Source organism: Loxodonta africana, chromosome 13 (assembly GCF_030014295.1).
Source record: "Loxodonta africana isolate mLoxAfr1 chromosome 13, mLoxAfr1.hap2, whole genome shotgun sequence".
NCBI classification, from domain to species: domain Eukaryota; kingdom Metazoa; phylum Chordata; class Mammalia; order Proboscidea; family Elephantidae; genus Loxodonta; species Loxodonta africana.
In genome coordinates this window covers 49,168,248-49,192,533 of record NC_087354.1, presented here as the reverse complement: position 1 = coordinate 49,192,533, position 24,286 = coordinate 49,168,248, and the positions used below count along the sequence as shown (strand labels likewise).

At 51.1% G+C, this 24,286-nt stretch overlaps 1 protein-coding gene across 1 annotated transcript in view; it reads left to right on the top strand.

Moving 5' to 3' along the window:
* Positions 1 to 21,912, top strand: part of SMAD6 (SMAD family member 6) — an 86,997-nt gene extending 65,085 nt beyond the window's left edge. The window contains exon 4 of the mRNA XM_003418424.4: positions 21,061 to 21,912. Within this exon, the coding sequence (XP_003418472.1) occupies positions 21,061 to 21,602 (542 nt within the window). The 3' untranslated portion in view covers positions 21,603 to 21,912. The remainder of the gene's footprint in view (positions 1 to 21,060) is intronic.
* Positions 21,913 to 24,286: the final 2,374 nt, after the last annotated feature.

The window sequence follows — 24,286 nt, the reverse complement described above, 5'->3', positions numbered from 1 at the left end:
CTTTGGCTTGGCTTCCTGTGCCCACATCACATAGTGCTTGCCCCCAGTGGGATATTCAAGGTCTTACGTGATGTGGTCCCAACCAGCCTCTCTAGACTTCCTTGTCCACCAGCCCTTACACAATGCAGTGATCTGGGAAAACGAGACTATTTGGGCCTTGTCTTCTCCTGCCTCTGTGCCTTTGCCAATGCCGTGCCCCAGCCTGGGTGCTGCTTTTCCTTCCTTCACAACCTTCAAGTCCTAATCATGGAGACTTCCCCCTTCCAGGGTGGATGTTGGTGTCCCGCCATCCCTTGCCTCACCGCTCCTCATTTGTAAGGACTTTTGTGCTCGTGTCCTTTCTTCCTGCTGGACTCGGAGCTTTGAGGACCAAGATTGTTTCCACCTCCTTGGCCCCGCACAGGCGGTGTTGTGCACACCACAAGCACTAGGTAGCACTGTAGAATCCCAGGAAGGGAACAGTGGCAGCATCTGCGCAGAACCCCTCTGTGTGCTACACCCAGCCATGGCCTGAATGTTCGTGAACCCGTGTGCCCCCACTTTAGTGAGTGGATGACCTTGGATTGGTCAGGAGGCCTCACTTTCCTTCTCTGTAAACATTCCTCATCTGTAAAATGGGATGATTAAGAAGCCCTGGCGGCATAATGGTTAAGTGCTCAGCTGCTAACTGAAAGGTTGGCTGTTCAACTCCACCCAGTGGCTCCATGGGAGAAAGACCTAACCATCTGCTTCCAAAAAGATTCCAGCCTAGCAAACCCTGTGGGGCAGTTCTCCTCTGTCACATGGGGTTGCTATGAGTGAAAAGTCGACTACCACACCGAACAACAACAAAATGGAACAGTGGTTGTTGGCTCATGGTGAGCTTGCAGGACATGTCGACTGGTAATATGATAGTCCCTGTCATACGATTCTTTGTCATCGGTGCTCTTGATGTTGTTTCACAGCTGGGGCGCCTGAGACCCAGAAAGGCTAAGGCCTTTCATCCCAGACGCACAGCTAGGAATGGCAGAGCTGAGATTTGAACTGAAGTCCTTGGTTTTGTATCCCACGCAGAGGTACACACTGTCCCGAGAGCCTGTCCTCAAATGCGCCCGGACACACTGAGTCGTGGTCGTCTGCCGTGGCTCCAAAGTGTCGCCTGTCCTGCTGGCCTCCCGGGCCTGGCGCTGGGATCAACCACGTCCATCCAATGCTCGGAAGTCGGGTTGGTTTTGGTCACCTTCCTGCCCTGTCATTCCTCCCTCGAGGAAGCCAGCCCTCACATCTCCACGCCAGGCTGTTGAACCAACTGACGGCATCAGGAGATACCAGAGCCAGGAAAAGGGGCCTCTTAAATCTTGTTAAAAACATAGATTCCCGGGCTCCACCCAGGACCCATGAATCAGAATCTCCACGGGTGGGGCCTGGGAATCAGGACACAAGAGCCCAAAGTAGGGAAAACGCTGGTTCTTTTAACCCTTTTATTTTGCAATTGAGGAAGCTGGGACTCAGAGAGGGGTCCCAGTGGCCAGGAGGCCCATTAAGCTGAGGGACTCTTACCTGGGCTACAGCCTCTGCCATTTCCCAGCACTGTCTCTCCCTGCCCCCTCCCCCAGCCACGGAACCGCTAGAAACCCTGTACAATGGAAGTGGTTGCGAAGGGGTGTACAGCGGCCTTCTGGAAACGCAGGCTCTCGTCGTGGACTTCCTGTGTCTTACAATGTTATCTTCGGAATAGGAAACTTTGCCCCATTTTTGCAACGCACATCCTTTGCCTGAGAGTCAATGGCGGTGCCAGCCAGCCAGGGCGGGTCACTTCTCAGGCAGAGGTGGGGAGCTGTTCCAACAGCCATGTGAGGAAGGACTCTCTCCCTGCTACTCACATTAACAAACAGACCCCTTGGCAAAAATAATTTATGTTGGCTGGGTTCATTGGGATTATTTGCCTCAGTTCCTGGGCTGGGTGGTATCGAGGACAAGGTCTTCCTCAGAGATGGGGGCCCTGGTTGTGAGGCCAACCTCAGGCAAGCTATGTCTGCTCCCTGAGCCTCAGTTTCCCCTTCTGTAAAGGGAGGAGGTTGGGGTTAATGATTTCTAGCCCTGATGTCAGCAATTCCCCAAGAATTCCTCAGATTCCCCTTAGCTTCTTCCAAGTTTCTCTTTGAAAATAAGGCATGATGTTGCTATAATACAGTGTGTTCTACAGCACCCTGTAATTTTAATTTTCCACTAATCTGAGAGTGGCGTGTCCCCCTCACCCTCAACTCTGAGACATTCACGTGACCCACTGGGGTGGTGAGTGGATTCTGTAGGTGACAGAATCCATTTTGGATCAAGAGCAGGGAATTGAACCTCAGAACTCAGAGGGAATGGAACTTTCTGTAGGCTTGCAGTTAGCTACAGGCCCAGGCTAGTGCTCTCCTCTTACAGGCCAGTAGCAAAGAATATTCATGTTGTTTCCTTTATTTCCCTTAGACTGGAAGTTTTAGGGAGGGCTATTTGGGTTTAAAGAAAAAAATAAAATGTGTGTAGCCCACTAAGTAACTTGGAACTGCCTGGAAAGAATAATGTTTGCAAAAGCATCTGCCTGATTCCCTTTGACATTTTGTTATTTTCTCCTCACCTCAATCTCCAACGCTTCCTTTGCCGCAGAATCATTAATCCCCCGATTAACTTATGTCGGTGCCTCCCTGCACACAGTAGGCACTTAGCGAGAGTGAGGAAGTGCCCAGCCTCCTAGGAAAATGCACTTCGCCCATTTCTGTGGCACTTCTATTGGCTGGAGCCCAAACCCACAATGAGTGGTTCTTGAAAACATCCTACCCACTCTTTCCCCTCAGAGAATTTGCTTCCAGGGTTTCAGGGTGGAGCCCCACATGTTGGAGGCCTGGACAGGGCAGCTCTCAGTGGCTGGCTGAGAGCAGTTGCGGGGGGCGGGTGGCAGTGTTTTGGGAAGTTAGAGATGGTAGGATTGGCAAGAGCGACCTGCTAGGATGTGGTTCTTGGTGGGTCTTTACAAATAAGTGCGTCGATCTGCCTGTTTTCGGGTAAATGCTAGGAGGGTGAGGGTTGAATCAAGTGGATGTTCAGATTCCAAACATATTGCTTAGTTGATTCAGGGTGGTGCAAACCAATAACATGCTTGACTGCTAACCAAAAGGTCAGTGGTTTGAGTCCACCCAGAGGCACCTTGGAAGAAAGGCCTGGCTATCTACTAAAAAATCAGCTCTTGAAAACCCCTATGCAGCAGAATATACATTTGGTGGCAGCATGCATGCATTGTGGCGGGCACCCATCTCCAACCTCAGTGTTTTTGTTGGTTTGACCTGATAGCCCACAGGCAGGGAGCAGAGGGGTTGGTCAGTAGATGGAGAAAAAGTGTCCGCCAATACACCTGGCTTTCCTGCCCCACAGTGGCTCCTGTGGCAAAAGATGAGTGCTCCCCAAGGGATGTGGCAGAGGTCCCTCCCAGCCTAGAGCTTACTATTTCTCTCTGACATGGGTCCCATCGCCCAGCATCTTAGTGATCTAGAAAATGTCTGAGCTGCCCACCAGGGCTCTGCAGTGGGCAGCCATCATGGCAGGATCTGCTGAACACTCAGAACTGGGAGGTGGAGGGGAAAAGAGCAGTCTTCCACCTGGAGGCCCACTTGACTCCCTGCCCCAGGTCAGCACGCCATTCTGAGGGGCTTTGCCTTCCTCAGGGTTTTAAGGCGGCGGACTGCGGGGTAGCGGCACGATGTGGATACCCTGGGGAGACTGGCGGCCCTGGGTCTCCCTGGCTCCGCTCCAGCCCCCATGTGTCCAGAGACACAGGCGGTTGCTCCTGACTCGGTGCCCTCGGGTACCCGTCTGGCCGGAACCTGCCATTCCTCCCTCAGCGCTGCCTCCTCTACTTGGCAGGGCTGACTCCTCACACTGGAGCAGCCCTCGGTATTTCCAGCTTGGCGCCCTGCCTGCTTCTCTGGGGCCTTGCAGTCTGTCCTGGCGGGCCAGGACCAACACACCCTCTCAGCTGGACAGCTTCACCACCTCACCCGGGGCCTCTTCCTGCTGTCTTGGACTCGGGGTGCTTACCCTTGGGCCACTTGCCTCACTTGCACCTCCAGAAACACCATTGACCCCCCAGTATGGAAAATGCTGCGTCCTCCCCTGGAGAAAACCTGAGGCCCGGCTAATCTGTAAATCACCATGGAGGTCATAAACAGGCTGTTGCCACACAGGGGTTACCACACAGGGATGGGGCCCCTCCTCGCCGCTCTCACGTGGAAACGCCTGCCCAAGTTGGGCAGGGTGTCCTGGCAGAATGCCCTCGGAAATGCTGCTTCTTTAAGATGGGCACAGAGATAACTGGGTGGTCTGCTGGCAGGCCCGAGCCAAGGGCTGCCACTCCTTCCTGGGCGGCCGCTGAAGGGCCTGAGGCACTGGTTGCCAGAGTGTGGCTGAGGAGGCTCAGTGGTCCAAGAACACAGACAACTCAGGGACACCTCAGCAATTCGGACTGATTGCTGGTGGATGATCGGAAAGGACTGGGCTAAGAAATCCAGTTTTGTGATTTTCAAATACCATAGGCCATGATGCTAACTGATACTGTTTCCTGTTAGTGGCCCTGAGGAGATCTGCTTGAGTGAACAGATAAGAACATTTGTAATTGGTATGCCAATTGTTTATACAGTGCTAGTAGGATAAACAGTTCTCCTGAACCTTATTTATATTTTACATTTGTTTATTAAACCTCTTTTTTTTTTTTTTTTTTAACTCCAACCCAGCTGCTTTTGGAATTATTACAAACTTTGGATTCGTGAGTCCTAATTAATGGTATCCTGGGTGGTGCAAACAATTAACACCCTTCTACTGCTAACCTTCAGGTTGGGTCTACCTAGTAGTGCCTCAGAAGAAAGGCCTGGCTATCTACATCTAAAAAATCAGCTGTTGAAAACCCTATGGAGCACATTACTACTCTGACACACAGGGGTCACCATGAGTCAGAGTTGACTTGAGGGTAACTGGTTTGGGTTTTTTTTTTGGCATTGTGCGCACAATAATTTATCTTGGCAATGTGCGTGCTTTATCCAAAAGCCGCAGTGCACAGGGTATAGGGAGTCAAAAGACAAGTGTGTCCCTTCCTCTGTGGAGTATCAGTGTTATGTGAAGGCAGGGGAAGAAGCATATTGTTCATTCCATCGGCACAAAAGCAGACATCCTATGGAGTAGATCAAGCATGAGATTCCAGATACTTCCAAGGCTCCACCCTAAGGTCCTCAGCCTTTGGAGCACATGGATGGATTGGCTCAGTGGACGCTTGGGTGAGGTTGAGATCCTGTGGGGGGTGTGTGGGACCAGTGGAGGAAGGAGAAAAGTGACTCAAAGGATGCTTGATGGCAGTTTCCAACATGTGTTTATCCTTGTTCGTGATCAAACATACCCCCTCTGTCATTTAGCCCTTCATGGTCTTGTGGCCTAATTGTGACGTTGATCATCTGCGAGCATTGACATTAACCATTTGGCTTTGCTGCTGACACAAGGAGCCCATTCTACATGGTAACCTAAAGGAGGGAAAGACATTTATCACTTGTAGGAATTGAAGATACTGTGTAGCCCGAGGGTTCATTGCTGACCGTAGGAGGGAAGTTGTGCTTTGATTTCACAGTTGGATTTCACGGCCTTAGGGTTGCATTCACACCAGGGCCTGTCACCTTGTTCTCTTGATCCCCGAATTTCTTGGGGTGCTTTTCTTGAAGACATATCCCAAAAGAGGGGCTCACACTTCCATCCTCTTTCTCGCCACCACTAAGCTTTTGTAATACACTTGAGTTGCAGCTCCAAGCTCCCCATCCCTCTACTAACCCAGCTGCCTGGCACTTTTCTTGGTCCAGTGAGGGCAGAGCAAGCAGAGGAAGATGGGAGCAGCACCTTCTCCAGCCCAGCCTCAGGATCGCTTCTTCTTTGGTTGTTAGGTATCCTGAGTCAATTCTGACCCAGAGCGACCCCATGTATAACAGAAAGAAACACTGCCTGGTCCTGCACCATCCTCACAATCTTTGTTATGCTTGAGCCCATTGTTGCAGCCACTGTGTCAGTTCATCTCATTGAGGGTCTTCCTCTTTTTGCTGACCCTCTACTTTACCAAGCATGATGTCCTTCTGATATGACATGTCCTGATAACATGTCCAAAGCCTATGAGACAAAGTCTCACCATCCTCATGTCTAACGAGCATTCTGGCTGTATTTCTTCCAGGACAGGATTGCTTCATAGCCTTGTTTAAAGTCTTGGTCTCTCCTCTGGCTAGTGAGAGTTACCAGAGAGAAGGGCTCACCAGTCACCTCCACCTGTACGCACACAGCAGCCCTATATGGTAAGGGACCATGTTCCCATTTCACAGATGAGAGAATTGAGGCAGTATTGCATGTACAGGTTGGGTTGACTGTGCGGTAAAGTTGGGAAAAGGCGCTTCTGGGTATTTGGTTTTTCTGCTGTTGTTTGTAACTCTGCATTTAATCGTCCCTTCTTGCAGCTGGGGCAACAAGATAGGGCTGGGATGTTGTGACAGGCTTGGTGCAACTAAAAGGCCCTGGACAGTGAGTCCCCCCCCCACCCCCACCCCCGAGGAGGAAGTGGTTAGGTGGCCAGGAATGCAACCTGCGCCTCCCAGATTAATTAATAATTGAGAGCTGGCCCCCAGCCAGGCGAGCTGGAGAGATACAGTGAACAAAGAGTGGTTAACTACAGTGCGTGAAAGAAAAGTTTGACTTTGCCTTTGGCTAAAAAGGAAATCCGCGATGGCCATGATTTATGGGCTGCATGACTTGGGATCCTCCTCAGTGGGCCTGACACGGGCATGTGCTCCCTGAGTGAGATGCTGGCAGCCTGCAGGGCCACTTGTGCCCACAGGAAAGGGAGGAGGAAGGGCTGGGCGCCAGCTTGGCAGGCACCAGCCTCTGTGAAGGAAGGTGGGATTCATCCCCCCGGGAGAGGGGCTATGCTGACCACCTCTTGGAACAAGGGGTAGGCTTAGAAGTTGACCACCCTTCAAGGCGCATTCTGTAAGGAGGAATAGAAGGAAAAATGGCTGTGGAGTCAGGCTGCCCTATATTCAAATTCTGACTTACCGACTGTGTGACCTTGGGCAGGGGGCTTAACCTCGCCAATCCTCCATTTCCTCATCTGTAAAATTATACCTGTTTCCTAGGATTGTTCTCAAGGTTGAATGAGACGGGGCGTAAGGATAGTTGGTGCCCAGCAGCGGCTGGATTCCTGTGGGACAGCTGGAGACCGAGGCCCAGGAACAACCCCTGTGATCACCAGGGGCACCTGTGGCAACTCAAAGCAGCGTCATCACCTGCGGATCTCTGCTAATGTTTACTGGGTCTGTGCATGCAGATGCATGTCTCTTGCACGAGAATGATCAAGACAACCATCACTTAAAGAAAATCCACTATGTGGGACCCCAAGTTCACTAAGGATGCATGGGTTATGTATATTTGGTTGTTACAAAAGGATCTTCTAGAAGAAAGAATTTAACGCAAGGATTATTTTCAAATTGAATGTCCCTACCTCTGGAACTTTAATTTGGGGAGTTCTACTCTGTCCTATAGGGTCGCTATGAGTCAGAATTGACTCGACGGCACTGGGTGATCCCAAATGCACCTTTTGTATAAAGCACGACAGGTGTATTTGGCTTGGAAAGGCCGCATGGTACTCACTGGTTGGTAAGTAACAACAGGCTGGTGTTAGACGAGGCCTGTTTTTGAGAACTTTGCAAATAAGAAAACCAGCACCCAACCTTGGACCAGCCTGTTCTTCAGCTCTTGCATTCAAAGCTGTGTTCCCGGTCCCCTTCATTTGACTCAGAAAGCCAGAGAAATTAAGGCCACCTCCACTGCCAGACAAGATGGCTGTAGGCTTTAGGTGATGTTTCTGAGCCCCTAAAACCAGCCTTAGACAGAGGGAGCTCATTGGTAAGCCATTGCCTGGGCTGTGTCCTGAGGATTAGCAAGGAGGGACCGTGCTTCTCCCTCTCCGCCTTTGTTTCCTGGCACCGGTGATGTCATCTCTTTGGTGGGACCAGTATTACCACTGCATCTTTTGCAAACCAGGGGAGACCAGATGATCTCTCCAGTCATCATTACAGCCCTCAAATGTGAGACCCCTCTACTAAGAGCAGCACTCTTTGTCGGGCCCTATGCCAGGCCCAAGAGGAAGGGGGCAGAGATGAGGCCAGCCTGCTCCAGGTGAGTCGGGTGGAGACAGGTACTCCCCATGATGGCCATGTAAGTTAGAGGGCACGAGGGGCTGTGAGAGAAGGAGGGGTATGTGGTTCAGACCCGGGGACATTCCAAAGCAGGTAATATTGGGGTCTTTCTTGAAGTTAAGATTCTGATAAATGCTGGGGAATGGGAGATGAAGCTTATACTTGTTTAGTGCCATTTACTGTTGTTGGGTACGTCACTAAACCCCTGCACCCCTCAGAGTTAGCTATTATCTTCCCTGCACGGACTTCCTGGGCAGGAGACCAGTACAGTCATTCAGGGCCCTGTGCTCAGAAGCCAGGCTCCCCCCGACCCTTATTTTAATGCTTTGCTCTCACCTTCTTGAAATTCTTGATCAGTTTTGAAGAAGGAACCATGCATTTTCATCTTGCTCTGGGTTCCACAAATCGTATAGCTGGTCCTGGTGCTCAGAAAGGTAAAGTCACCTGCCCATGGTAAAACAGCTGTTAGGATCTGCACCAGGTCCCCACTCCCCCACATCACTCTGCAGTCCCTGGGAGCCTTCCAGATCAAGCGATAACAGCCTGGACAAGGTACACAGAGTGGGGTATACAGGGATTTGAGGGGGCCTGGCCTATAGGTGGAGCCCTGGTGGTGTAGTGGCATAGTGACCAAAAGGTCAGCAGTTCGGATCCACCAGCTGCTCCTTGGAAACCCTGTGGGGCAGTTCTACCCTGTCCTATAGGGTCGCCCTATAGGGTTGCTATAAGTCGTCATCGACTGGACAGCAACAGGTTTTTTTGTCTGTTTGGGTTTGGGTGTTTGGAGGGCTTCCTGGGTGGTACAGACAGTTAAACACTCAACTAACTGAAATAAATGGTGGTGGTTTGTACACACCCAGAGGTACTGCCTGGTGATCTGCTTCTGAAAGGTCACAGCCTGGAAACCTCTAAGGAGTACAGTTCTACTCTGCAACACATGGGATCACCATGAGTCAGAAGCAACTTGACAGCAACTAGTTAAGAGTTTTTTTGTCTTATGGCAGGGTGGGGGCAGGGGGTGTGCTGTAGGTGTTCACCTGGTTATCCCTGGAACATTTCTCCATCAGTGTGAGTTGCTGCCGCTGAGAGCAATGATAGACTGGTTTTTAGGTCCTTTGCTTTTATGGCTTTACATCGGTCCAAGTAGAAGTCCAAGTAGAGGTCTGAGGCAGGAGGTTTGCGGATAAAGCACCCATTGTCTTTGGGAAGTAAAAGAAAAATGGAGGTGCCCTGAATTCGCCCGCTCTGGAGCCTGCAGAGTGGGCAGTGTGCCCGGATAGGCTTCCTTGAAGCACACGCTATCTTCCTGCCCCAGACGAGCATCTCTGCACCCCTGAAGCACGCCCAGGCTCTCCCCATCTGAACCCCCAGAGGGCCGATTGAGTTCTCTGGGTTTGGGTTCATCAGGGAAATCAGGGTCAGGTTGAACTTAGAGCCTGAGATGAAAAGACAAGCTTACTGTGACTTCACAACAAGAATCCCAAAGACCGGCGCGAGCCTGGCTTGCGTGTAAATTCAGGAGTTCAGCCATCAGCAGAAGGATTTGGGGACCCCTTCACATCTCACAGCTGCCACTTCTTTCCTGGGCACCGAGGTACTTGGGCACTGAGGTACCAGCTTCTTTACCTTGTACAAATAGTGTCATTTTAGACTGTCTCCAAGGGCAATAATAAAAGCTAGGCTTTCCCACCACGGGTGGTCTCTGGGTAGGAACACAAACACTCCAGAGTCTGACTTTGTGATAAAACAAAGAAGACTGAGAATGGGGAGCAAAGTTCAGAGCCTTTTGTTGCAGAAACTGGTTCCTGCTTCAGAATGTGGGCTGATTGTATAAGCAGCTTATCCCAGTTTCTCCCTTCTCAGACACTCTCACCGTACCCCCTCCCCACACGGACACGGGGAGCCAGAATTCTCCACCTAGGCTCGTCCCCCGACCTTCCCTGGGGTTCTGAGTAGGTTCCCTGTCTTGCTTCCTATGGGTCTTTCTCTTATTGGGCTTCAATTACTGGGGGGACTGGCGACTCAGGATGGGGCCGAGCCAGGCGGGCAACACCAGCCTTTCTGGTATGGAGTGTGGAGTCTAATCGATCAGTGCTTTGATGGAGAAGATAGCTCTGACGCCAGCCTCTCAATGTGGCTCTTAGAAGTTATAGCTGCCTGCAGAGTGTCATTAAAAAGGTAGCTTGTACCATAGAGTGCTGAGGCCTGGGGAGAGGCGCTGACGCTCCTGGGGTCCAGGGAGCCCGGAACAATCTTGCCTGGCAGGAATCTGCATCTTGCAGAGTACAGGGCTTGTTGGCAGAACTGGGGGTGCTGCAGGCGGAGGGATGCTGGCAGAAGCAGAGCCCCGGGTTTCCTCCTCTGGCGGGTCCCCCTGCCCACCAGAGTGGTAGGGCCTAATAGCTCCTGGGGAGCTCTGTGTGTGAGACACTGAGCAGGCCTACGTATTAGGGGCCAAGGAAAGCTTGTTTTATGTCAGGGTTGCAGGGTGAGTTCGTCTTTTCAGGATTTGTTTGAATAGTGCACGAGATAAAAGAATGGAAACCTCGCCCATTGCAGCCCAGGCCTCCAATCTGTTCCACTGGAGACTTGGGGCCCGTCAGGCTGGGGTCAAGGCACCGGGGCAGAAAGAAAGGCCATTTTGCAGGGCCGAGCAAGTCTCTCCCCAGCGAAGGGCATTTATTGCCCAGCCAGGCAGCCGCTGACTGTCCTTATACTCCTGACCTCTGCCAGACCCCTCCTGGGGCGAGTGGCTCTGAGGACCACCCAAAAGAGCGGAGGGAGCTGATGAGGCCTCAGGAGGGGCCCAGCAGAGAGAGGGAGGGTCAGAATCGGGCCTGGTGGAGATTTGGAGCTGTGCTGCTGGGTGGTACTCGGGCCCTGGGGCTGTCCTCTAAGAAGGGATGACTCACCTCCTGGACTTTAAGTTCAAAAGGGGTAACGAAGAGCACAGAGCACCCAGTACCTCCCACCCTCCAGCGTCAGCAGCCCCTTCCCAAGATTAATGTTCATATCGTGGCGCATCTAGAAAGCCCTTGTGTTTGCGTTGTGGAGGGGCATGAGAAACTACACTTAACCAAAGAAGTGTGTGTGCACAGGGTGCCTGGGGGTCACAGACAGTTGTTGTGTGAGGCATGTTGTTTGGAGAAACTCACCGGCCTCCTGGCAAGGTGGGCAGCGTGTGGTCAGGCATCACTGCCACATCCAGGGACCCCTTTTAACATCCAGTCTTCCCTAGCACCTCCTCCCCTGTGACGGCCTGGAAGGGACATGGCTGGGTGATGGGGTCACCATCCCTGTGCAGTTACCCCACCATCCCCTTGGGATTTTGCATCCCCCAGGTTGCGACCTTGGAAGTCATACAAAGGGTTCCCCTGTCTCCAAGACTAGAGGGACTTGAGTTCAAATTCCAACTCTGCCACTTCCTGAGGGATGACTTTGGAGGATTTACCTGACTTCAGGCCTCAGCTTCCTCATCCTAAGATGGAAACAATCCAGTAGATCAGCAGTAAGTTGAAGTAGTGCATCGTAAGCGCTTCATACCCTGCCCGGCCTTGGTAAACGTGGCCTGGTTGTTTTACTATCTCCCCTTGATTCTCAACTCCATTGGCACATTTTATCTTTGAAGGCATTATTACCTAATATGAATACCCTTGTGAACTACACAAGCGTTAGTCTATTAGTTTATACAAATAACAAATAATATAAATATATGTGTATATTTATATATATATGGTGGTGTAGTGGTTAAGAGCTATGGCTGCTAACCAAAAGGCTGGCAGTTCAAATCCACCAGGTGCTGCTTGGAAACCCTATGGGGGCAGTTCTGCTCTGTACTGTAGGGTCACTATGAGTCAGAATCAACAGCAACGCCTTTGGTTTGGTTTGGTTTGGATGTATATATGATAATATATATGATAAGACTGCATGGTGGCAATAATGGTGGGTGGCACAAAAGTTTAAGTGCTGAACTTTTAACTGAAAAGTTGGCAGCTCAGACCCACCCAGAGGTGCCTTGGAAGTAAGGCCTGGCCAACTGCTTCTGAAAGGGCACAGCCTTGAAAACCTTATGGAGCCATTCTACTCTCCACACGTGGGGTCGCCATGAGCTGTAATCGACTTGATGGCAACTAGGAACAACAACAATAATAATAATAGTTATTTATGGAATGCTTCTTTTCAGCCAAGGAGCCTTGGTGCTGTGGTGGTTAAAGCGCTTGGCTGCTAACCAAAAGGTCACCAATTTGAACCCACCAGCCGTTCTGTGGGAGAAAGATGTGGCAAAGTGCTTCCATAAAGATTTAGAGCCTTGGAAACCCTATGGTGCAGTTCTGCTCTGCCCTGTAGGGTAACTATGAATCAGAATCGACTCGATGGCAATGGGGTTGGCTTTGAGCCAGCATTATTTGAGGCACTGTAAATTAATCCCAACAATCCTATGAAGTAACCACTGACTGTATCCCCATTTTACAGATTAGAAAACTGAGGCCCAGAGAAATAGAGTCACTTGCCCAAGATCTTACAGCTGCTAAGTGGCAGAGCTTACGTTCACACCCCGGCAGCTTTGCTCTAGAGCCTGTGTCTTAACCCCCACCCCCGCCACCCCCCTTGTAGGAGACACCCAACCTGATCGCTAATTTCCGATGTGACCTTGATAAGTCACTTGCCCTCTTGGGCATCAGTTTTTGCATCTGTAAAATCGTGAATTTAGGCCACGTGGACTGCATGGTTTCCTGGCCTCTCCTCCTGTCTCCCTTCCCCCTCCCACTGGTCTCCCTGTGAAACACCCGAGCAGAGCAGCTGAGTTGTCTCGAGCGTGGTGGTGAGCACAGTCCCAGCCCCAGCAGCTGAAAGAGCCCGTGAGGTCGGCCGTGGGCAGACTGCTGTGGTGGCCGGACCGCCCGTGATGTAATGACCGATTAGGAACTTCCTCTTGGAAGCCCAGCTTCCTCCAGGAGCCAAAGGTGCTGGAGTCGAGGTGGGGGTGGGGAGGGGCCGGTGGGCGGGAGTAAGAGGAAACTCCTGTCAGCTGAGCGCCTGCTTTTGGAACGCCTTCAGCAGAGCCTCACTCTAAGCTGTTGACCATTAACATGGCCCCGCGCACATTCCTTCTCTGCTTTTACTGCCAGAGCCAGCGGGTGAGGGACTGGCCTCCCCCTCCCTTAACAAAGAAAAAAAAAAAAAAAAAAGCCTCTAATTAATGCTACATCTCTGGGCTTGCTGCAAAACCTGAAGCCATTTCTTCAGCTTAAATCGACAAAGGGGGGCTAAGTGTAAACTCCTTTTCTCCCCCTGTTTGATAACAAAAACTACTTATCTAATGGGCAAACAGGGCTTTTAAAAGGGGTGTTAGGTTAACCAGATGCAGGGCTGCATAATTACTCCCAGGCCTGGGAGCAGCAGATGAAAAAGCTGCCGGTTGGATGGGATCTTAAAGCCACAGGCATGACAGGGGACCAGAAGAAAGTTTTGCAGGAGGGCAGGAGCCCCAGCACAGCCCTGTGAAAAGGTGACCGGCTCTTCCACCACTTGCTGGGTGAACCTGGACAAGTCACTTAACCTCTCTGGGCCTCTTTCTCTTCCCAGATCTCAGGGGTCTGGTTCTGTCTGCCCTTCCTTCATGCTTATTGGCCGGTGGCTGGGCAAGCCCAGGGTCTGGGCTTGAGGCTCTGTTGGCCCTTTCCATCCAGCCCCGGATGGGGAGACGCCGCTCTGGCCCAAGTAGGTATGAAGCAGCAGCGAAGGCTTCGAACGTGGAGGAGCACCTGGGGCCGAGCCTCTTGTGAATGCCTAAGCCTTGAGTCTAAATTTCTTCCAGTCCAGAGACGAAGACATTAATCTGAGCACATTTCTGGTTCCTTTGAGGACTCCTTTGGCCAGGTGGAGTCCAGGGCGCTTTGGCAGGCCAACGGGAAAGGGGGAGCACCAGCAAAACAAGCCGCCTGCGTGTGCTCAGGATCTTGGAGCGCGCAGCCCAAGGGGGAGCATGCAGGGACGCTTCTGCCCTTTGTTTTGACAGAAAACTGCTGATTCGAAGAAGCTAAAGGCTTTTCTTGGGACTTCAGCTTCCCCTGCCTCCCCCAGACTGCAGTCAGCCCTTTGGTGCCCCAGCACCCCCACAAAATTATACGTTGGGTTCCCAGCACCCCTCATGGGGCAGAGAGGCCAAGAGGAAGGAATTCCAATCCTTGGCCAGGGGCTGGCTCTTGGGCAAGGGGAGAGGGCCTACTGTTGGGGCCAAGTTTCCTCCTGCGGCCCTGGCTGTCACAGCGCCCTCTGGTGGCAGGAATGTGGTCACCACCAGGAGGGCAGGCCACCCCTGGCTGGCCTAGATTCTGTGCTCTGGGCTACCTTGGAGCTCTTCTCAGGCCACTGCAGGACAGCCACAGGGAGCTGGGCCAGCAGCACCTTCCCGCTTTATGTATTTATTTTTTAGTTTCATGGTATACTGTACATAGTGACACAATGAAGTGCACAGCTCTTAAGTGTATAACCAGTTATTATCAGGTCAGTTCCAAACCATGGCAACCACACCTGTGTTAAGAGTAGAGCTGCTCTGTAGGGTTTTCAAGGGCTGATTTTTGGAAGTAGATCACCAGGCTTCTCTTCCAAGGCGCCTTTGGGTGGACTCAAACCTCCTGCCTTTCAGTTAGCAGCTGAGTGCGTGAACTGTTTATACCATCCAGGGTCAGGACTTTTGTCAGTGTGTACACCTGAGTAACCATCATTCTCATCAAGATATCAAACATTTTCATCACCCCAGAAAGTTTCCTCTGGCCTCTTTCCTGCATCCTGCCCCCCCCACACACAAACACACCCGCCTCCCTAGAGGTAATCAGTGTTCTGATTTCTATCACCATAGATTTGTTTTGCCTGTTCAAGAATTTCATATAAATGGAAACAAACAGGATATCCTCTTTCGTGCCTGGCTTCTTTCACTCAGCATCATTTATTTGAGATTCATCTGTGTTGTCGTGTGTCTCAGTAATTTGTTCCATTTTCTTGGTGAGTAGTATTCTGTGGTCTAGGTGCACCTTATTTTTGTTTACCCAGCCTCCCGTTGAAGGACATCTGAGCTGTTTCTGGGTTTTGGTGATCATGACTAGAACTGCTATAAACGGTCACCAAATACAGACATTTAGGGCTGCAGAAAGGAGTGATGTTGTGGTTGAGATGGGAAGACAGGCCAGGAGAGAAGAGATGACTTAGCCAATTAGGGTCCGCAGGCAGGTCTCCTGATTCCCAGGCTAGTGCCACACTGCCAGGTCCACCCCAGACACAGCATGAGACTGCGTCGTTCCTGTCCTCTCCCCGCCCAGAGCCCTCTCCGCCGGGACCCAGAGTCTGGTTGGGAACTAGGCCAGGCCCTGAGCAGGGGGTAGTAAGCAGAAGTTTCCGTCAGAGCGCGGTCATCTTTGATGTTGCTCACTTGGGTCTGACTCCCCGGTATTTATTTGCAATTAAGGAGCTGGTTCCTAATTAGGCTGACGGCTGTGGGAGATGGCAGGACCACAGCCTTGGAGCCACGAGGAGAAAAGGATCTTCTGCAAGAGATTGTCCCCTTGCACCTTGAGTGACAACCCAGACAACAGACTAGAAGCATAGGGGGTGCGGATAGCTCCGCAGCTGTGGGAAGTACAGGGGGACCTGGGTTTGTGGTGCCTGCCCAGTGCTGGGGCTTCTCACTTGAGGTAGTGCATCAGCTTGCGTGGGACATGCAGTGTGAAATCCACATGTACGTGTGTGCACATAACGTGCATGGAGCCTTGCTCTATCTCACCTCTGTTTCAGACTTTCAGTGATTCATTTCTTCATCCCTTCATTCCTTCACTTAGCACCTCTTCTCACCTCAGATAGCGGGCTAGGAACTAAACCCTAACATGTGTAAAGTGCTGTACAATTTGCAAAGGGCATTGCTGTCCACCATCCTATTGAAACTTCCCATGGTGGTGACCCTCTGAGCCCTGGTCTTTAAAGGGTAAGAACGAGGCTGGAACCAATAAAGAGACAGCTCCTTCTTTCTGCACCTAATTGCTCTGCCACCAGAGTTTCCAGAAAACCCCGAAGATGGACTGTGTGAGTGAGGCATTCAGTTACTAATGGCTCTGTTTTACAGAAGAGGAGACTGAGACTTGGAGATGCTCCGGGGCTTATCTGTGCCACACATCCTGTCAATGGTGGCAGCCTTGTTAGGTCTGTCTCACTCTGAAATGATTTGGACCATGTGACAGGCTCTGGGTTAGAATTCCAGGGTCTCAAGTTCTGGTCCCAATCCCACCACCTACTGCTGCATATCCTTGGTGAAGTCACTGTACACTCCCAGGCCACCGTCTTTGGGGTATGAGGACATTGGACTTCAGAGTGTTTCCCACAGGCCGGTCTCAGGACTAAGTTTTCATTGAAAGAACCCAAGACAAGGTAGAAAAGAATTTTGTGTGGTAAAATATATATAACAAAACATTTGCCATTTCAACTGTTTTTCTGTGTACCTTAATTCTATTCACCATGTTGTACAACCATTGCCACTATCCATTTCTAGTTTTTTTTTTTCTCCACCCTTAACAGAAACTCATTACCCCTCCAACAATAAATAACTGCTCATTTCCCTCTACCCCAGCCCCTGGCATCCACTGATAAACCTGATAAACTTTGATCTGTAGCATTTTCTTATTCTGAATCTTTCATATAAGTGAGATCACACAATATTAGTCCTTTTGTCACTGACCTATTTCACTCAGCATAATGGTTTCTAGGTGCAACTATGTTGTAGAACCTCATTTCTCTTTATGGCTGAGTAGTATTCCATTGTATGTATCTACCATATGTTGGTCCATCCATCTGTTGATGGACATTGAAATTGTTTCCACCTTTTGGCTATTGTGAATACTGCTGCCATGAACCTTGGTGTGTAAGTATCTGTTTGTGTTTCTATTTTCAATTCTTTTGGGTGTATGCCTTGGAGTGGAGTTGCTGGGTCATATGGTAATTCTGTGTTTAGTTTTTGAGGAACTGCCAAGCTGTTTGCCACAGCGCTGCGTCATTTTTCATTCCCACCAACAATGCACGAGGACTCTGACTTCTTCACATCGTTGCCGACTCTTGTTGTTTTCTGTTTTTCTGGTAACAGCTATCCTAGTGGGTAGAGAACTTTTCATCATCTAAATTTCTGCTTTGGGTCCTACCTATTTTGTTGGTGTCAAATCACCCTTTTGTGATACTGATAGTAGATATATTGGAGTTTTTAATAAGTCTGTAAAGAACAAAATAACCAAAACCCACTGCCTTCAAGTTGATTCCGACTCATAGTGACCCTATAGGACAGAGAAGAACTACAGAACAAAATGAGACAATGGTAATTCTGTCATTCCCACCACCGCCTTTTAAAAAAACATTGGCTTGTGAAAGCCTGAAATGTTGTGTCCTCCTGGACAAGATGATTGGGGGTGGGGGGCAGAGGGCTCGCCTGCTTGCTTACTTACTCTCAGGATCAGACTTGGGGCCTGCATCCTTACCCACTACCTCTTCACTGCCCTGGCGGATGGGGGGGCAGTTTCCAGGGGTGCTGCAAAGGGATCCCTGAGCCATCAGCCCCACCTGCCGGACAGGCTTTGAATAGGGAACGGAAGGACTGTGCAGATACTAGGATGCATTTTACTTGCCCCTTCCTTTTACGTGGGGTCGCCATGAGTTGGAATCAACTCGATGGCATTGGGTTGGTTTTTGGTTTTGTTTTGGTTTTCCCTTTCAGCCTATTCTGAGTGTCCTAGAGATAGATGCAGTCTTCTGGATAGAGAGGACCACTGCAGAAGAGTCTCGACCAGCCGGGGGGCACTGGCTTAGGCACAGGCACCTCCCCAAACCCTGGGAGGCAGATGCGGTTAGGGCTGTAGGCGCCCCGGGAGGGGCAGAGGACAGCAAGGGCTTCTAGAGGCAGCAGTCTGTCTCTTGGAATTTAGAAGACTTGGGTAGGTGCCCAAGCTTGGTGAGGTGTTACAGTCTGCTCAACCAAAGGGCTGCAGGGGATGAGGCCTGTCCCAGGCATTGTCCTTGAGCCAGACAGCTGGAGCAGACTGGGCTCCAGAGCAGCTCTGGGGGTTCAGCCCCAACCACGAGGCCATTCCTGTGAGGGGCACTGGGGAAAAGCTGGGGACACAGGCCTGCTTCTTTCCTTTTAACGTCCGGTGGCTCCACCATGGGCAGAGCACGTTATGGCTGGGTGGTGCTCTCTGAGCCTGCTCTGTAACAGGAACAAAGAAGACAATGAAGTTCTCAGGGTGGCGGAGCTTGTGGGGGAAGGGAGCCTCCCCAACTGATGCGTAAGCACCTGTGAGACTCATAGACCATGAGAGCAGTCATACTTTTAGATAGGGAAACTGAGGCTTAGAGAAGGGAGGGGCTTGTTCAGTGCATGGGTTTCAGGGAGGCGCCTGCCCAGCACTCACTACGTGTAGCCTGGGCCAGTTATGGCACCTCCTGGCCTCAGTTTCCTCAACTGTAAAATGAGGGTGATAATAGTACCTTACTCATGGTTGTTTTACGGAAGGTGCCTCGCTCATAGAAGGTGTTTGGTGATGCCTGTTGCCTGCCCATCTCCCAGCATACTCTGGATACAGCTTCTTTGCCCCCTTTGCTGCACTTGGTGGACTAAAGGAGGTCCCACTGGTTGGTGAAGAGGGACAATGCTGGACTGCTATGGCCAGGCTGGCACAGCACTGCTTTCCTGGCCCTCAGGGGCTTCCACTGGTGCCAGATGGGTGGACAGGGTGCAGCGGCTGGAGGTGTTGGAGCTCAGGATCACTGGGCTGTTATGGGCTGCCTACCTGCTGGGACTGGACTAGTGCCCCTAGCCTGGTAGCCTGAGGTGGTCTAGAGCTGTCTCTATGCCTGGCCACTCAGTCAAGGGCTGGAAGCAAGGTCTCTTCATCTCCCTCCTGACCCCCAGCTGGAACCATGAGGGGGCTGGATGGAGACTGTGAGGCAAAATGATGTGTCCTTCAGGGCTGACTTGAGGACCTGGATTCCCCCAGCCGGCCTGGGGACCTGTGTCTGGAACCCCATTGCCAGGCAGAGGGCAAGGAGACGTCCATCAAGCCTGTGCGCAGCCCAAGGCTGCAGCGTCTGGGCCGCCCGCGCCCAACTCCATGTCCTCATTTTCCTTCTAGGTCCCAGGCGGGGCCTGTCAGCCAGCTCTTGCAGGGCTTCTAGGCAGAGCTAGGCTGAAGGCTGGCAGAGCTGCCCTCACCCAGGCTCCCAGGTGAAGTTGTGAGAAGTGTTTCTCCCTCAGGTTTGGCTAGACTTTGATCCGTTTTCCTTGGAGAAGCTGCACCATAAAGTGCTTTGCTTTGTTCTCAGCTGACCTGGAGCAGAGCCTCTCCCTCTGAGAGGTCTCTCGGGTGGGGGCCTGGGTGGGAACAGGCGCAGCAGCCACTGCCTCTTTGGGCCATCATGGGTGCCTGCCTGCCTGCGAGCTGAACGGAAAGACCAGTGTCAGAGGTTCAGACCCGGACACAGTCCACACGTGAGGTAGGAAGGAGGCCACCCTTCAGGAGGGCCCGGCCCGTGTTTGGTCATAAGCCTGGTCTTAGGAAATTGTTAAACTCCTCAGACACATGGAGAGGCCCCTAGTTGGAGTGGGAAGGGGTTCCAGTCATCATCCAGGCCACCCCTTTCCTGCACAGTGGGGAAACTGAGGCCCAGAGAGGGACAGCACACACTGGGAGAGTTGGCAAATTCCAGAGCCCCTTGGAGAGCAGTTTTTTTTTTTTTTTTTTTTTTTTTTAAAGCTCTTAGAGATCCTCAGCTCCTTGTCTCTCTGAGGTGTCTGCAGTTCTGGTGAAAACCTTTATTTCCTGCCAAGGCAGTGCACTCAAGGGAGCAATGGGGGACTCGGTGAAATGTTTAAAGCTGAGGCTGGGAGCAGTTGGACGGCCTTATTTCTGTACAACAAGGCCACCACAGGAATCCCACAATTCTGGGCTGGAAGGGACCCAAGGGGCCAGCCCTCCTCCTTACTTCCTATGCTTGAGTCACTGCCAAGGGGTGGTTTGTCTCTCTAATAGTTTAACCTTGAAGGAGCCCTGGTGGCGTAATGGTTAAGTGCTAAGCTGCTAACCAAAAGGTTGGAGATTCAAACCCACCCAGTGGCTCCGTGGAAGAACTGGTGATCTCCTCCCGTAAAGATTACAGCCTAGAAAACCCTACGGGGCAATCTACTCTGTCACATGGGGTCACTATGAGTCCAAATCAACTCGAGGGCACCTGACAGCAACAGTTTAACCCTATAACTCTAGTCAGGTTGATGCTTAGACTGACTGGGTTCAAATCCTGCCACTGCTGCTCATCAGCTGTGTGACCTTGGGTAAGCTGCCAGTCTCTGCTGAGTCTCATCCTTACAGGGTATTCATGAGGGCTAAGTGCTTATAAGGATAGAGTGTATGACACCTGGTATGTTGTTGGTGCTCAGCATTTAGTCCCTCCTCAGAGTGCGTGTGAGTATCTGCCTGCCTGTACTCTCTCTTTCCTGCTGGCTTGTGAAATTCTTGTGGGCATGTGTCTGGGTGGACATCCCCAGTACCTAGCACACAGTAGGTGCCTTGCCTCGCACACTGCAGGTTCATAACATTTGTTTCTCCTTTGTGTGAGGTTGTGTGTATTTCTGAGGTGGGGGAGAGAGCTCTCCTGTGTGTTAAATTTTGTGAGGACAGCCTGGCACACAGTAGGTGCTTGCGTGTCTGCTGCATACTACAGACCCCCAGCCCCCACTATCCAGGCTGCGGTGCCCATCTCTCTACCCCGAGTAACAGCCCTGTGCCCTGTGCTTGCTTTGCAGATGCCAGCATGTCTCCCGATGCCACAAAGCCAAGCCACTGGTGCAGCGTGGCGTACTGGGAGCACCGGACACGAGTGGGCCGCCTCTATGCGGTGTACGACCAGGCCGTCAGCATCTTCTATGACCTACCTCAGGGCAGCGGCTTCTGCCTGGGCCAGCTCAACCTGGAGCAGCGCAGCGAGTCGGTGCAGCGAACGCGCAGCAAGATTGGCTTTGGCATCCTGCTCAGCAAGGAGCCTGACGGTGTGTGGGCCTACAACCGGGGCGAGCACCCCATCTTCGTCAACTCCCCCACGCTGGACGCGCCCGGTGGCCGCGCCCTCGTTGTGCGCAAGGTGCCACCTGGTTACTCCATCAAGGTGTTCGACTTTGAGCGCTCGGGCCTTCTCCAGCATGGGCCTGAGCCAGATGCCGCCGACGGCCCCTATGACCCCAACAGCGTCCGCATCAGCTTTGCCAAGGGCTGGGGGCCCTGCTACTCCCGGCAGTTTATCACCTCCTGTCCCTGCTGGCTCGAGATCCTCCTCAACAACCACAGATAGCGGTGGCTGCAGAGGCGATGGCCCTGTGCCCAGGGCCAGACATGGAGGGCAGCCACCACTGTGTGCCCACCGCAAGAGGGGCCCGTGCCCAGAGACACAGCTCCCACGGACGAAACCCCCCAAATATCATCTACCTAGATTTAATATAAAGTTTTATATATTATATGGAAATATATATTATACTTGTAATTATGGAGTCATTTTTACAATGTAATTATTTATGTATGGTGCAATGTGTGTATATGGACAAAACAAGAAGACGCACTTTGGCTTATAATTCTTTCAATACAGATATATTTTCTTTCTTTTCCTCCTTCCTCTTCTTTATTTTTATTTTTTAAGAAAATGATACAGCAGAGCTAGGTGGAAAAGCCTGGGTTTGGTGTATGGTTTCTGAAATATTAATACCCAGACAAAAAGCTAATACCAGTCACTCGTTGATAATAAAGTATTCGCATTATAGATTTTTTTTTTTTAACTGTCTTCTTTTTATAAAGAGGGACCTGCAGAGCTTTAGTGGATTTCTAACCAGTCAGGTACCCAGAAACTGGACTTCAGTCTTTTACTGGGTAAAGAATGAGCTGAGAAGGAAGAACATATGTTTACCCTTAAGGCCAGAGAAGGCTCTGTTGATCCTTCCTCACCATGGCTTTGATTTGTCTATAGGATGAGAAGTACATGGGCCATCCATCCTGGACAAGCTCCCGCAGTCTGATGGAGAAGGCACAGGCCCTGCCCTGGAGGAGCTCCCAGTCTGATGGGGGAGGCAGGACCATGCACCTCACCTCTGACCTATACAAAAAAGCTAGAAGACAACACTATTCCTCACCACTTTGGGGAGCTGGCCTGAGGGAGAAAAACAGATAGTGGGCCTTGGGCCCACCTACCACCTGTAGAACCCACCTGAGCCCCAGGGGTAGGCTCCCTCTTCCATTGCCCCCCACCCCCTCCATCACGTAGCTGAGAACCTACCTGTTGGGGCTGAGTTCATGCCCAGGGAGAGAGGGAAGTGAAGGCAGGTGGTTTATTTCTACTTTATAAAAGGGAAAAGTTGAGACTCTGAAAGGGTAAATGACCAGCTCTCGAGACAAAATCAAAGAAGTTACATTTCATTGTATTGCCAGAGCTGTGTCATTAGATCTGAGTTTCCTTCAGAATACTCAAGAAAGAAGACCTCCTTGACCAAATAAATATGGGGAAGGCTACATTGTGTATCTTCGTTCTTGAAGATTTGCGTTAGCATATTAAATGTTCTGAGAAATCCTTCTTGCTGCATAATAAGTTATCCCAAATTCAGCTTAAAACAACAGACATGTATTATATTATCTCACACAGCTTGTGAGGGTCAGGAGCCAGGGGAGCAGCTTAGCTGAGTGGTTTCTTCTCAGGGTCTCCCAGAAGGTTGCTGTCAAGCTGTCAACTGGGGCTGCAGTTATCTGCGGCTTGACTGGGTCTGGAGGATACTCTTCCAAGCCCACTCACGTGATTACTGGCAGGAGGCTGCAGTTCTCAACACGGGCCTCTCTATCTGGCTGCTCACGAGTGTGGCTTCCCCCAGAGCAAGTGACATGAGAGAGACCTAGAGTAATGCTGCAGTCTTTCATAGCCTTACCTCTGAAGGGCTATACTGCAGCTGCCTTTCCAGCTCCATCTCATCTAACCCTCACAAGAACCTCTGGAGTTGGTGTTCTCAGTTATTCCCATCTTACAGGTAGAGAAACTAACGTGTACATTAATGACGTCCTTTGTCCAAATGCCCTGGGGGAAGAAACAACCCTTAAGCCAGTGACCCAGTCTGGGGGTGGGTCCTGGTACGGGTTGTGATTGGCATTGCTGGAGCAGGCCTGGGTAAGCTGGACTGGAGAGGTCCCAGGGGGATGGTCTGAGAGCCTGTGGGGCTGAACTGGGAGAAGGTAGTAATCCACTTCGAAACCATCTTGCTGTGAGGGTCCTGATTTCCTTGCTCAGGCATTTTAGTGCTACCCGCTCCCCATGCTGGGCCTGACCAGCCTGCCCTGCCCAGAGGCCTTTGGGTGGCCCCAGATGTCAAGCAGAGCCCCTTTGTTTGTGGGGGTCTGTCTTAGTCATCTAGTGCTGCTATAACAGAAATACCACAAGTGGATGTCTTTAACAAAGAAAAATTTATTCTCTCACAGTCTAGAAGGCTAGAAGCCTGAATTCAAGGTGCTAGCTCCAGGGGAAGACTCTGTCGGCTCCAGTGCTGTCTCACGCTGGTCTCCTGGTTCTGCTGCTGCTATTTCTTCCCTCACTTCCTTCTGAGTCCTCACCAGAATTGTCTGACGTCCATAATTCCACCAATAGTCTCTTCAAGGCAATCTAGGCTTTTACTATTAGGCACTTTAAAACTCTTCCAGCCTCTATCCATTCACGGTTTCAAAAGCACTTCCATGTCTTAGGTATCTTCTTGAACAGCACCCCACTCCCAGTACCAAATTCATAGTTATCTAGTGTTGCTATGACAGAAATAGCACGAGTGGATGGCTTTAACAAAGAGAAATTTATTCTCTCACAGTCTAACCCATTGCCATCAAGTCTATTCTGACTCAGTGACCCTATAGGACAGAGTAGAATCGCCCCATAGGGTTTCCAAGGAGAGGCTGGTGGATTTGAACTGCTGACCTTTAGGTTAGCAGCCAAGCTCTTAACCACTGTGCCACCAGGGC